The sequence below is a fragment of the Saccoglossus kowalevskii genome, chromosome 5 (genome assembly GCF_978046115.1).
Source record: "Saccoglossus kowalevskii chromosome 5, keSacKowa6.1, whole genome shotgun sequence".
Taxonomy (NCBI): Eukaryota; Metazoa; Hemichordata; class Enteropneusta; family Harrimaniidae; genus Saccoglossus; species Saccoglossus kowalevskii.
Window position 1 is genome coordinate 27,993,859 of NC_140645.1, and position 13,896 is coordinate 28,007,754.

Below are 13,896 nucleotides of genomic sequence, written 5' to 3' on the forward strand. Positions count from 1 at the left end.
ATCAACCATTAAATGCCATGGAATGTACTACACAATACAGGTCAACACAAATGTCACTCGTGTTTGAAATAAAGACTGGCTAAGTTCATGACCTCAACAGCTTTGATATGCAAATAGTATTTCCGCAACTCGGCTTCTGTGTAAACGAAATTTTCAATAGCGTCCCCACATTGTGATTTGTGCAAATGAGTATTTCTAATTTGCATATAGGGGTATTACCCTTTTTTGCACCAGACTTATTTATATTCAAACACATTGTAACATCTACTTTCAATAGTTGTACTATGACCTCAATTCATGACAAGCATATTTAGCTGCTGGTTTTTATGGCTGTTATAGATAATTGTTTACCAATATGAATCCAACTTGGCGGCAACTTATGTTTGAATCTGGCTTGCACAATTTTGTCTACTTTGATGATTCCATGCTTTATGTCATTTTTGTTCCCAAACATACACCCCAGGCGATTGTTATTTCATTATTAAAACCATTGCAACTGAGGGGTTGAATATTACACTACAGTGCTCCTCCATGATTGTAATAGATTTACATATTTTTACTTGAAGTTGCCATGGATCAGTAAAAAATGGAGTCCGAAGAGGCCTTGAATGTGAAACCGCGTCTTAACAGTGCTTCAGAACTTGCAACTTCACTATTTGCATGTAAAACTAGAAACAGATTTACATCGGTGCCAACAATGTTATTCTGGTACTATTGTTATGATAGCGACCTCACGTTTGCACATTCCAATCCCACGCTGAAAGACTATCGTTCAGAATCAACAACTTAGGATGGAGATTATAAACATATATAACAGGAAATTGATAAATTGTTTACTTATTGTATTTAGGAGTAGCGACATTGTAAGGCTTTAACCATGAGACACACCCCTGGTAATCACGTGACCGTGCTAAAGACTGCAGCGACTGGCTGGTCGCACGGTTACTCTGCCATGCCTTAGAGATTTTACTTTTAATATAGAGTTTGAAACTTTTGTAAGAGGGAGAGAGAACATTGCAGCAAGGGATTAACTTGACTGATTGATTGGGAGAATAAAGCTGGACTATATGTAATGAACTTATGTGTATTCATTTGGGTCAAATCTGGTACCTAGACGTGTAAGTGACATCAGCCAAGCGATACGAAGTTCCCTGATCCCCGAACACAACGCTAGTGTTCATGACACGATGCTCGATGTTTGACGTTAGCTGGGCTGTCATTAGAGTGAATGTACGACAACTCGTTAGAGGGGCACAATCAGCAGGGTATTTTTTTTTCACTCCGGGATGATACATGTACTTGAGCCGTTAGAATGTGGTTGATGTGGGAATTGAGCCACATTCGTGTTTACATCGGTATGACGTAAGCGAATCGTTTATAATAAATTGCTTATTTGAGAGTAAATTGCACCATGTCACAAAGGAGGTGCTTTAAATGTAATTTTACAAAACAGTGTAGCCCATTATTACTGTTACATTTGAATTTATATATGTTAGTTCAATAAGCGTAGCCATGGTGCCAACGCCAGCAATTACTACACCGATGTATGTATAAGCTCATGTTTACTCACGGGAAACCAACATGTCCATCACACGAGTACTAGTACTTTAGATACAGATTACCTTGATGACAATCTTTGTCCTTATGTATGTTAAACAGTTTAGACTATTACAATTCAATTATAATGATAAGAATACCTTCTAAGCTAGTCAAAATGAAATTGTTTTGCCACTGGTAATTTTGGTGATGTTTTGACAGATGACGAATGAATGGCATATAAATCATATAGAGGGGACACATTTCTAAATCGTGTCACATAGCGTGGCTGCAACGTGTCTCATATCCACCACTGTACAAAGTTTAAAATAATAAAATGACATACTATAATAGACCAGTGAAGCGATATGAAAACTAAATAATCAGAAGTGAGTTTGCAATTTGTCATTTACATGTCGACGGGCGCAATAAGATAAACAGCAGTACTTAAGGTAGCAGGATAGTTTTTTTGCATGAAAAATGTAAACACCTATAATCGGAATAAATTTTACAAGAGCCATACAATCTATATATGTTTGGAAAGCTCTTGACTTGTATTTTCCTATTATTAATATTTTGTGAACATTGTGTTTGTTTTAGCGTCACGTGATTCTGAAAATCAGCGGGGCTGATAATTTAACTAACGTGAATAAAATTTTAATTGTCATCTCTACAGTCATTCATGCGATCAAAAACTTTACACTGTTTTGAAGCAAAGGATATGAAGTTTAAATCCGTATTTCTATTTTTTGCATTAAGTTTTTTTTTTTCTTTCCGAAAATCACAAATTTCCAGCACGTTTTTTGGTGTTAAAGTTAGAGTATACCGTTGGTTTGCGCGAGGTTTGTGAAAAAACGCAATAGAATTTTGCAAATATGCAAATACGGATATGAAGCCAACATATCCAAGAGTAAGAAAAGTTAAACGGCGACATCGTAGCGCTATTCACTGAAACGCCATTTAAAATTAGGTCAACGGTAATTGCCAAAAACCGAACACCGAGAAATCGGCACTTTTATGATTTCAAACTTCAATCAACGTTAACTCCCTTTTCAGCAGCAAAATTTACATGGGCTAATTGTAAATAAAATGCTTTGAAAGTTGTTTTCGAGAAAAATCATTAACTGACATTTATATCTGTGAAAAACTTTGTTTTTTGGCCGTTTTCTTTCACGCTGTGGAGTTTTGTGACGGTCTGTGCTGATAACGAACGGTGACGTCATTCATTAAAGCTTGGATTATGCAAAGTGGGCGGTTCTGTTTGCGAGTAACAAACAATACAGAGACTACACTTGGCAGTTGAAGTGTTTGCAAATACAGTGTATTTATTTTTGGGCTGTTTGTAAACTTATTAGTTCAAGCATGCCACGAGTTTCGGAGTCTCCTGGAGGCAGCTCGTACATACTGGCGATAGGGTGGACCCGTTACTGGTTGAGGTAACCCCCGAGGTAACCCCTAATAGCTTGACAGTTTCACCAGAGTGCTCCGTCCGTTTCCAATCGCTTGCATTCCAATGGCAGCCTTTTTATTTATTTAGAAAACTGCTCCCTTCTTTCGAGATGACGGGAAGCTAGGCTGGCTCAGTTTCGATCGAATACAACTGCCTAGACCGTGACGCCTGCGCTCCACTATTGAGATATTGCCTACTTTGCAAAATTGACAAATCTCTTTTTCTAGTGCGCCATTCAACAGTGACATGTCAACGAGTCGAATCTCGCCGTCTTCAAACGATCGGCCGTGACATTCACTCTCACTTTCTTCTTCTACGTCGGAAGTTAACAATATTTTCCTGCGAGATACAGACATCTCTCGAACGTTTTGAACAGGAGTATCACCCACTATATCGAAGTCTGATTCATCGGACTCCCAGTGTCACGGTAAAACTTTCTTCGCCCACTTCATGGCTGACACTGGTTTCAACGGGGAAATCCGTTCTGTACGAACCCAGCATCGTCTCTTTCACAATCGTTTTTGACAGGAGTGATCATTCTTTTGATGTTTTTCTTCTTTCTTCCTCGCTTTCTTTTTCTTGGAAATTTTCGCGTGCTTACTATCTCGTCCATAATTAGTGAATGACAACTAAACTAAAGAATTACTGATAATAATTGTAAAATGTGACCCAGTGATGTATGCCGTCATGTAGCATTTCCTGTGCTATTAAAAATCAAACCCCGTGTAACCTCAGGTCTTATACTTGTAGATGAATCTCTTCAAAATTTAATTGTAACCAGACTCACAGTTATCATCTATAAAAACTACCTAGATTTTAGATAATCCTTTTATTTTTTACCGAAGTCGTACGAAAAAGTCAACCCTTGCCTTGCGTGAAACACTGGTCCACTATCCGATGTCAAGACGTCGGCCGGGGGGGGGCACGCTACTATTGAGTACATTAGATAAAACAACCAAGTATTTATCAGACAGATTTATTACATGTAACATAATTTAAGAATTTAGAAAAACCTAAGCATGCAAGTATGCCTACTTGGTGAAAACTCCTCTGAAAAATGGATTATATAAACCAGGTCCAAGCATATTCTTATCATTGATCAACCTTTACATGTAGTTTGTGGCCTGAATTTTCATGCAATGCATAGCCACCACAGATGGCCGTATTTTATTGTTTGCAACCATATTTTGTAAAAGGGAGCCCCCTCCCAATGTAACTGCATTACTTCTGGACTAAGAAAGTAACCTCGTGGTCAGACACCTTTCAATGACAAAGCCAAGAAAAAAATATTACAGAAATTTTTTTGTAAGTTTTTATTCTGTTAACATATAATTACATTGAAGTGGTACATTCATGTACTTTTTTGATTATTAAAAATTTGTTGTTTCTAAAGCGATTGTTTTGTCTTTGCTGTACTTCCTGTCTAGAAAGGCAGCAGTGCACACATCTTATCAGCTGTGTGTAAACTACAAACAGATATCTTATCAGTTGTTTGTAAATAGCAAATAAAGAAAGTGGCCCAACTTAAAACTATTTACCCTCAGTTCAGTTATGTTTGTAAACCATGCATATTAATGAGATGCACTAGTTGGGTGTACACTGGATAAACAAAAACTTGGCCATTTGTTTGCACACTAGAAAAAAATCAGTTTACTTGTACAAGATATTTTTTTTTCAATAAAATAAATACACCCATGTATGTAGCATGCCTTAGGGAGCTATTCGTGTGATTTTCAAAAAAAAATGTGAAAAGTGCCCAAAAAACTATTCTGCTACCTTAAGTAACCATATAGTCTGATGCGGAATGAAATGACTTAAATTCTTGGTATACGAATCTCAGTAGCGTCATTATAGTTCGTCTAATCATTCGAAAGCGAGTAATATTCAGAGGGATATCAGAGTGACATAATACACTAAATGTGCTATTCACTGTTTCCCTTCTGTTACAGTACAATTGCCATAGTGTATTAACTCATGATGTTGTTATAAGCCATACTTTCGAAAATGAACGTTATTCATGGAATATAGCCATCTGCAACTGCGCCATAACGACAAAAAAGAAAATGTACATCAAATTTCAGGCAGCACATCGACTAGCTTCATTTGTTATGGTATGTCTCCCCGAAAACACAATCATGAAACTAAAGCATAACTTCTTGAAAAATATATTGAGTCGAATGCAGGTAGAAATAATATAACAGTTATATGTTTTCATTCAACTATATTTCCAAATATAAATGTATCGACTAGGATGGCATGAGACGTGGGTTTCCATGATTGTTAAAAGAATGGATACAATGCAAGTTAATTGTTGGATCAATGGATATGTTTGATCAAAGTGTATACTTTACTTCTTTATATTCTATGCCCTAATGTACAGAGACGCGAGTGCGGGTCAATTACCAAGCTCTATGTAGAGAGGTTTTGTTAATACATCTTCATGTTTAAAAAGTTGCTGTAGCTAGATATTCTTGTCATGTGTATGTAACCTCACACTACTGTGCTGTAGTATTACAGTATGAAGGGTCAGGTGTTCAAGACGTTACGCACTACAAACCATAATCATGCATAAATGGAGATTAAGTTACTATTATCAAAGACTCTACAACATTGTAGGGCATGTGTCTTCATGTGAAAAGTCATAAGTAGAATGAAATCTAGGACGCTGGTATTTATCACCCGCCTGTATGTGTTTTTAATGCAGATCTTAACTTGAGATGTTTTAAGTGTTACTCGCCCTCATGTTAATTAAGGTGAACGCTAATTTCCGGGAGGAATCAATAATAACGTTATGTCGGTGTGAATAGAATATTGTTTTTTCTTGTGATTGGAATGTATTTCAGTGCATATTATATGACGTCGCTACAACACATTTTTACTGTCGTAGATTCTGTATATTATTTTATTCCCACCAAATTCGGTTGACATTGGAAACACAGGATTTTCACTAACACCTTTGCAGTGAATACACATACATGATATTATTTTTTTAGTATATGGCTTTCGCAAATCAACAGGTCTCTGAGTGTTCTATACGTTTAGATTATAACAATATTTGTCGTAATTTTCTGAGTTTTGGCTACGAGTAACGGTCCTAAATCTAGAATCATGTGTAAAATATTATTGAAATGGCGGAAAAGGTGATATAACAATAGAGTGTGCTACGTAAAGCATGATTAGATGCAATCAAGCATGAACAAATCCTTTTGAAACGTTTGAACAATCAGACTGTCTTCTGTGTTTTATTTGGCCAGTGGGATTGCCGTCTTGGTTTTTTTTGGAGAAGGTGTTGTAAAATGAATGTCACAGAAAACTGATGCAATCAGTGGGCTGATCAACTTAACGATATTATGTGACTTGTACTTGCTTTGATTATAGTAGCGACGACAAGAATCAATCAGCAGACTCTACAGCCATAATGTGGATTTATACGTGTATGTTTGTAGCGACTGCTTTAGCAGTTTGGACTGATGCGCAAGGTAATATTCGTAGTTATATTGCAATTACCCGGTCTGGTGCGATGTAGCGAGCGGTGAAACTAGGAAAAATTCTATGCTGTCGCGCACGAAACCAACCATTACATGTATCATGTTAGTCACAATAAAACAATCATACTATTGGTACTTGTTGACGCTATTTCGTGCACCGAGCCAAATTTGCTAAAATGGCATGTAACTATTTCAACGTGCGTCACAGTATATTCAAAGCGATTCGTAATATGAAAGCAAAGTAAATATGACGGTCATTTAAAAGAGTAAGCATTGTTATATTTGCTTAAATGCTACAGCGTACACAAAATAATTTAAGCAGAATGTTAGGTTTTTATTTGCCAGTACACATTGTAACAATGCTATGGGAGAGTAATCAATGACAATTACGTGAGGCATATGTAATTACATGGGCGAACCAGTAATCACGTGATGCTGCATCTAAAATAATTACGTATAGACCCTAATTCGTACTTCACTGAACGCTTGCACTCGTTCAGTAACTTTTTTTGGAATTGGACATGACTGTTTCATCCATAAATAAATATATAATTAATTGAATATCCCTTGAGGGAGATATGGCTAGTTTTTCATTATTTAACGCCATTATCATGGCCATTACAAAGTTCAGGAACTCTTTTACAAGCTTGTTCATTATAAAGACATTTCATGGCATTGATATTGAGCACGTTCCTAACGGAACTGGCCATCGTAAAAATTGCCAGGCTCAATGTTGTCATGTACGGCATATCGGACACGGTGTTATTAGTAGTTTTTTTTTTTTTTTAATTTTACTCGTCGTTCATAAACATTTAAACTCTGCCTGTATACAGTATTGCGTATGTGACGGTTTTTATACTGTGACGTTACAATCCTTAATTAACCATATGGAAAATATTATTATAGAAACACGTAGCCGAGAACACAATAAGTATATACGCAACATACATGGTAATACGTTCTTTGAATTAATTTGGTATGTAATGAGTCGCTCAGTTCATGGCTTTATTTAAAGTTAAAGCTGATAAAATCAACTTTTATAAAATCTGTTATAGTTTCATTGTCTGCTCGTTACGCTTCATTGTAAATACAAATACTGTTAGTCTCACGCTTTTCGGAGTGAAGTGAATCGTGACACAGAACAACGATGAACAACGGTTCAACATGCCATGGCCTTTAAAGAAATGTATAACAAAGGTGTCAACCAGGGCATAGGGCGATCAGTGCATGTACTACCTTTCTTTTCTTCACCTCATCAAATGAATCATTTCGACAGGGAATGCGCATGCTCAGACAGTATGACACGCAGTAACCCTGTATAAACAAACCTATGTAGCACGATAGTTCAAATTGATAGTATATGTTTTTTTTTAGATTCTATTATATTCGTTTCTCTTCCCATAAACTATAGAAGTTTATGCTCTTTCATAATAAACTGTTGAAGTGGCCACTGATATATTGCATGTAGGCGATGAGCAATATCAGCCTTTTTATACCACGCCTTCAAGCTCTTCTGATTGAAGTTATCCTGATTAATTGAAAACAAGCGTGTTCGTATGTCAATATTTACTAACTGTCTAGTTTTTGTTTTGTTTTTTCGATTTGAGTTGTCGGAGAACAAAGGAACACTGATGAAAAAGTATGTTACGTCTATATAATGGTGTGAACTGCATTGGTACAACAGGCTTTTGAAACCAGTTTCTTGTCACAATAATATGTAACCTACCGACAATATACAATAAACATGTCCTTTTAGCTAGTATGCTATTTTAGCTAATCTGTAATTTCGCTAATTTAAGATGTAGTTAATTTCAATGAAAGTATACCTAAAATGACATGTAGCTATTTCATCGTCACATTATGTACAGTAGGGTGTGAACCAAAGCGAATTTCGTAATTGGTGGCGCTATATAACCAATAGACCGTATATGCTATAGTTCTCCATGCGTTACTTGGTAAAAACCTAGTAAGTGTACCACCTCCGATGATATATTCTCAATATATTATTTTATTTATGGCACAGACTGAACTATCGACAGTACCTTTAGCCTAGTGTTTTTTTATACATCTATGCCGTATAATTGTATGAAAAGACGCGCGTTGACGTTCCGTTACAATATACACATCTCGTCAAGACTATTGGTTTTCCCGGGCAGCCTAATGGTGATTTGGCGTGGTGGGGTATAATGGTCATTTGAAATGGCTTCTCGTAATTACAAATTTATATTGATAAAGATACCTAGTTTTTATATCTTCATAAACAAAAACCTAAAACCGAGTTATATGTTATGTATATGTTAAGGTCAAACCAGTTTATGACAACACAATAAGATAAACACTTGAAAACACCGAGGTCGTGTACGTTTGGTGTGGAATTGAAAAGTATTTACCAGAATTACTCTTAAACTGTATGTTATTGTACATTAACATGTGTGTATATTATTTTTTGCAGATTGTTCAATGAATGTATGCAATGCTCGTGGAATTACGCGTACATGCTATGATCGGATAGATCCACCATTGAACGAGTTGTCATACGTGTGTGAATGTTTAGAAGATATCGATTCTCATTATATGGGTCCTGAGTGCAATGTTATAGGAGGTAAGTGGGTTTTGGCACATTTGACCTGTACAATTACGTCCGCTATTAGCTATATCGAAATTAAAAAGGCAATATAGACACAGGGACTTGCTTATCATTTGTAAGTTTAATAGTTGCACGTTGAAAACAAAATCGGATTATAAACTATCGTATATTGTTTTTGCAGTACACACATGCAACATTATTCGCTCGCTTAAAAATGTAAACTAGCACTAATACGCATGTGCAGTTATACTTATTGAAATAATAAAAATAATAGGTGTTATATTATAACAACGAGATGACGAACTCGGATGAACGCACTGACAGCAAAGTTCAGACACATTGACGTCCAATATCATGAACATTACAAACGACATGATAATTGCATTAAGTCATGTAATAATTTCCATTGTTTTCAGATCACCAAAATCTATACAGCTGCTACGGAATTGACTGTGCAACGGGGTCTTTTCAATCTATCAATTGGCCTGATACCTACCCACCTCGGCATTCGGCAGGATATGTATGTTACATTCCCGGTGCCAAGTCTATAACCTTAATATTTGACCCACTTTTTCACGTGGAAGAACCGAAAGACGAACTATACATTGGTCCTGGGGTGGAGTATAGCGTTGCCAATTTCCGAGGTGTAAGCCAGCCCGGTGTGATTTGGTTCTATGATGGCCAAGCTGTCCCAGAATCATTGACAATTAAGACTGATTCGTTCTGGATGTACTTCGGTACTGATAAAAACTTGGAGTACTCCGGATGGAAAGTCACGTGGTCTGCAGGTTAGACTGACTATAATGTACTAGTATTGTATCATTAATGTATCAATTATCAATGTAACAATAAACAACAACGCGTTACATATTTACTTCGTATTTATGCATATACTACTTACACTTAAAACTAACATCCTCCACTTTGGGCGTTCGTTGTACTATGAATGTGTGGCCTATTTTCAGCTGTCAGCCCGTGTAACCCAAATCCTTGTTTGAATAGTGGTATATATAAATACTTAGGAACCACCTACATGTGCACCTGGAAATACATGTCTGACTTGTAGGCATTGCATACAATTATGTACTCTCTAATACAATTATAATTATAATAATAATAATAATAATAATAATAATAATAATAATAATAATAATAATAATATTTTATTAGCTTTTGAAACGGTTTTACTGAATTTCCACAGGCATATCAGAAAGTTTCGGATTTCTTTTGATTTATTATATCCCAAATTCTGAAGAGAAAATTAAATTTGAAATTATCACATCTGAGAAAAAATGGATCTACAGCTCTTTCCACTATTGTGTTGGTCTATGCTAAATAAAATTTAGTAGTATTTGACTTGGGATAATATGGATGCAATACATCATTTTTCTTTTTTATTTATTGTCGAGTTTACTCCGCCCTAAGGATTCCACATGGTACTACATGCATAAATGGTCTTCTATTAAAGCGAATACATAGTGTACAAATAGTTCCACATGTCATACAAAGAGTTACTCAGTATTAAAATTGGAATATATCCTTGTTTCTATTCATTAATTCTGCTTGTCTGTACACAGTCGCCAATCCATGCCAAAATTATAGTATATGCCAGGCTACGACCTGTTCAACAGAATCATATTCTTGACAAAGCAGTTATACTGGGAGTAACTGTGAAACACTTGAGTGATTCTGTTTCATTATTCTAACATTGGTCAAATTGAGTCGCTTATAATGTCTACATCGATACATATCTACAGCCCTCACACAGTATCAGGCATACGGTTCGAACTGGTACACTCTGCCCATGCTATTGACCCACTCTAACTTAGAGTCGTGTCATACAGTGTAAACTTTGAATAAACACCGAAGTACACATCCTCCCCCAAAATGTCGCCGGTGTGACAATACATAACATAAGCACCAGACGAGAAATGTATCAATACTAAAGGGAGAACTAGATCTTCAAGAAAAAAGTTCGCGAGAGGTGTCTCTATTTAACCGCGGTAATTGAATTTAGTGATTGTGGTTTAACAGTACTGTCTACCAAACGCGTAACCTCGGAAAATATACGTATACCGTTTTCCATACTGTTCAATCCACTGCCATGCACATAATTTACGGCAAACAAATGCACTTTGTTTCAGTGACCAGTGGGAATCCCCGCACGAATAATCGATGTTATAATGGTAAACTTACAAATCAGTTATTTGCGTAACCTACACGTGCTCCTGTGCATCGTGATATTAGGATGACAACTGTGTATGCGTAACGCACAATTGTACTCTTTATATTGTTTAAAGTGGAAAAGTAGTTTACATTTGGAGTATATCGTAATACTTTAATCAACATTGCATAATGATATAATAATTGTGATTTACTTCGACACAAGTAGCGTTGTTTTTGTAGGACTGCCATTTTACATGTATTACTAAAAACAGCACATTTTAATTACTGCTAAATACTGTCAATTCAAATAACATGTGCGTTTGCAATTTTTGTATTTTATCGATCGGTTTTATTATTATTTTGTATTTTATCGACTATTTTGTATAGCAAAACAATATTTGTTTCATGCAATATATCTACTATATAAATACTATTCTACTTTGCCTCTTTTAGTTGATTTAATTTTAATTCCAGCTTGTGCTTTCGCTTAAATTCTTGTTAGTTATACAATCGCATGTTTCTTGAATACACATTATCGTCGTTTGACGTTTGCACTACAGCTGTATGCAATATCAAACTTGCATACTAGACTGCTGGAATTAATTAATCAATTAAGTTTTCGGGCGCGTGTGACTGTTGTTGGTTAGACTCTTTGCTAGCTCACTCAGCAGTAAAGTTGAGTACATTCAATACGCAGCACCAGGATTAGACAATGGCTCCCATAATGGGTCCGATACAATTATCAGTCCCCTGGCATTCTTATGGACGAGGTAATTCTGCTGCGTCAGCGCTCGTATAAATTTATATGGATCCGTTCATCTCAATTTAAACGACTGGTCTTGCTAATACAATATTATTATTTTCACTGATATAAATATATTTTATCAAAATGTATATGGTTTGAGCTACACGTTTCCCTCGCCCGTTTCATTGGTGGTTAAATATTTTACTTCTTCGTCGCTGGTGGCACTAATCGCAGAGTAAGCTAATAACGAACGAACGTCCTAAACAAACGCTACAATTTGTGGAGGCAATTTATAAATGTTCGCTGCTTGTGAAAACTACAGCACATAATGACCAAAGTCGGAGAGTGTGAACATAGGACGTCCAATGTTGTTGTGGGGTATAGTACACGGACACACTAGCTTATGACTACGACTTTGATCAAACATTGTGATATTGTAGGCCCTTGCGTTTAAGTAAAATTATAATTAACCTTCCTTATACACTTTCTTTATACGCTATATAATGAGAATTTTTGGGTTGCGGTCGCATTATAATGTGGTGAGTCCCGATGGGAAAAAAGGATGAAATGACAATATACATAAAACAAATGACTTATTATCACCTTAAAGAAAGTTTGTAACTTCTTTTTCAGCATATGCATGTTGATAATGCTTTGGTTAGAAAGCAGATTAAATAATAGCAGAAAATGTCAAAGGAATGAATGGTGAAAAACAGAGTTGCCATGAATTTCATAATGAAATATTGTACTCTGAAAGAAACTGTTTCCGATTTTTCTAGGCAGCATGAAATGTAGTTAATTATTCCTATATAATATCCAGTGAGTATATTTTGAAATAATACAGTGTATCAGGATTCCTGGCGATACGTTAAGGTTGTATAATTTATGTAGTGGTTTAACTAGATTTATTCTTAATTAAATGCAAATGCAAAAACAAATTATTCCATGCAGCATGTGATGACCGCTTTTCTCATGGATGAGTTGCCTTGAAACTGCGCCATTTGACCTCAGTTTGTTAACCAATCAGAATGGCGGTACCAGCCTCTAGCCACATTTTCATATCGTATTAGTGAATAAGCATCAGAGCCCACAAAAAATAAATTACACTTTAATTTAGGCACCAGGAAAGATTGGAATGATCCAAAAATTACGGCTAAATTATGAGCCTTTTTTTAAACCTTTCTTTAACACATATTTACACATAATTCACTCGTTTCAAAGATCACTTTGAAACACGTACTAACAGCGATTCTCATTTTAAGGACAAGTTATTGGGTATGTATGGTAAAATTGACTATTTCTGACCTTTGAAAGTTCACAAATTTATTACAATAGAAAACACTGGTTCATGACTTGTGCAAAAATGTTAAACATTTAACTCGTAATACATCTAAATGTTTTGTACTTTATAAAGTCTATACGTGTGTATTCTATTATGATTTACTTTGTTTAACTAAATATACCATTCTAATTACCAGCATAACTTCATGCATTGTACATCAACCATTGCTTTTAATGAAGTTTAGACGCAGTGACCATCGTGCGTCCATGTGTGCATGCCTCGATTTGTATTCAAGCATATCTAATACATGATTGGAGTGACCCAATTCGACCTTCACACACATAAAACGTCATGTAGGACATGCGTTTGTGATCCCAACAAAGGTGGGAAAATAGCAGTCATTTTCATGTGAAAATGCATCAAAATCACACCTTTTCAATATGAGATAATTGCTAATTTGCATAACAATTCACTCAGTAAAAAGTTTGCCAACGCTCATAATTAAAATGGCTGTTACAGTTTCAAATTTAAATGTATAATCGTTTTGTAAAAAGTTTAATACAGTGCATAATATGGAGATCCCGTCATTTCTTTTTTTCACCATGTTTTTTTTTATTATTTATGTACAGCCTTGCTAAATCT

At 35.7% G+C, this 13,896-nt stretch overlaps 1 protein-coding gene across 1 annotated transcript; it reads left to right on the top strand.

Moving 5' to 3' along the window:
* Positions 1–6,244: 6,244 nt before the first annotated feature.
* LOC144355692 (fibropellin-3-like) lies at positions 6,245–9,931 on the top strand. The gene is made up of 3 exons (XM_078010762.2): positions 6,245–6,465; positions 8,927–9,076; positions 9,478–9,931. Exons 1-3 carry the CDS (start codon positions 6,405–6,407, stop codon positions 9,852–9,854), a joined length of 588 nt encoding a protein of 195 aa, XP_077866888.1. The 5' UTR covers positions 6,245–6,404; the 3' UTR covers positions 9,855–9,931.
* Positions 9,932–13,896: the final 3,965 nt, after the last annotated feature.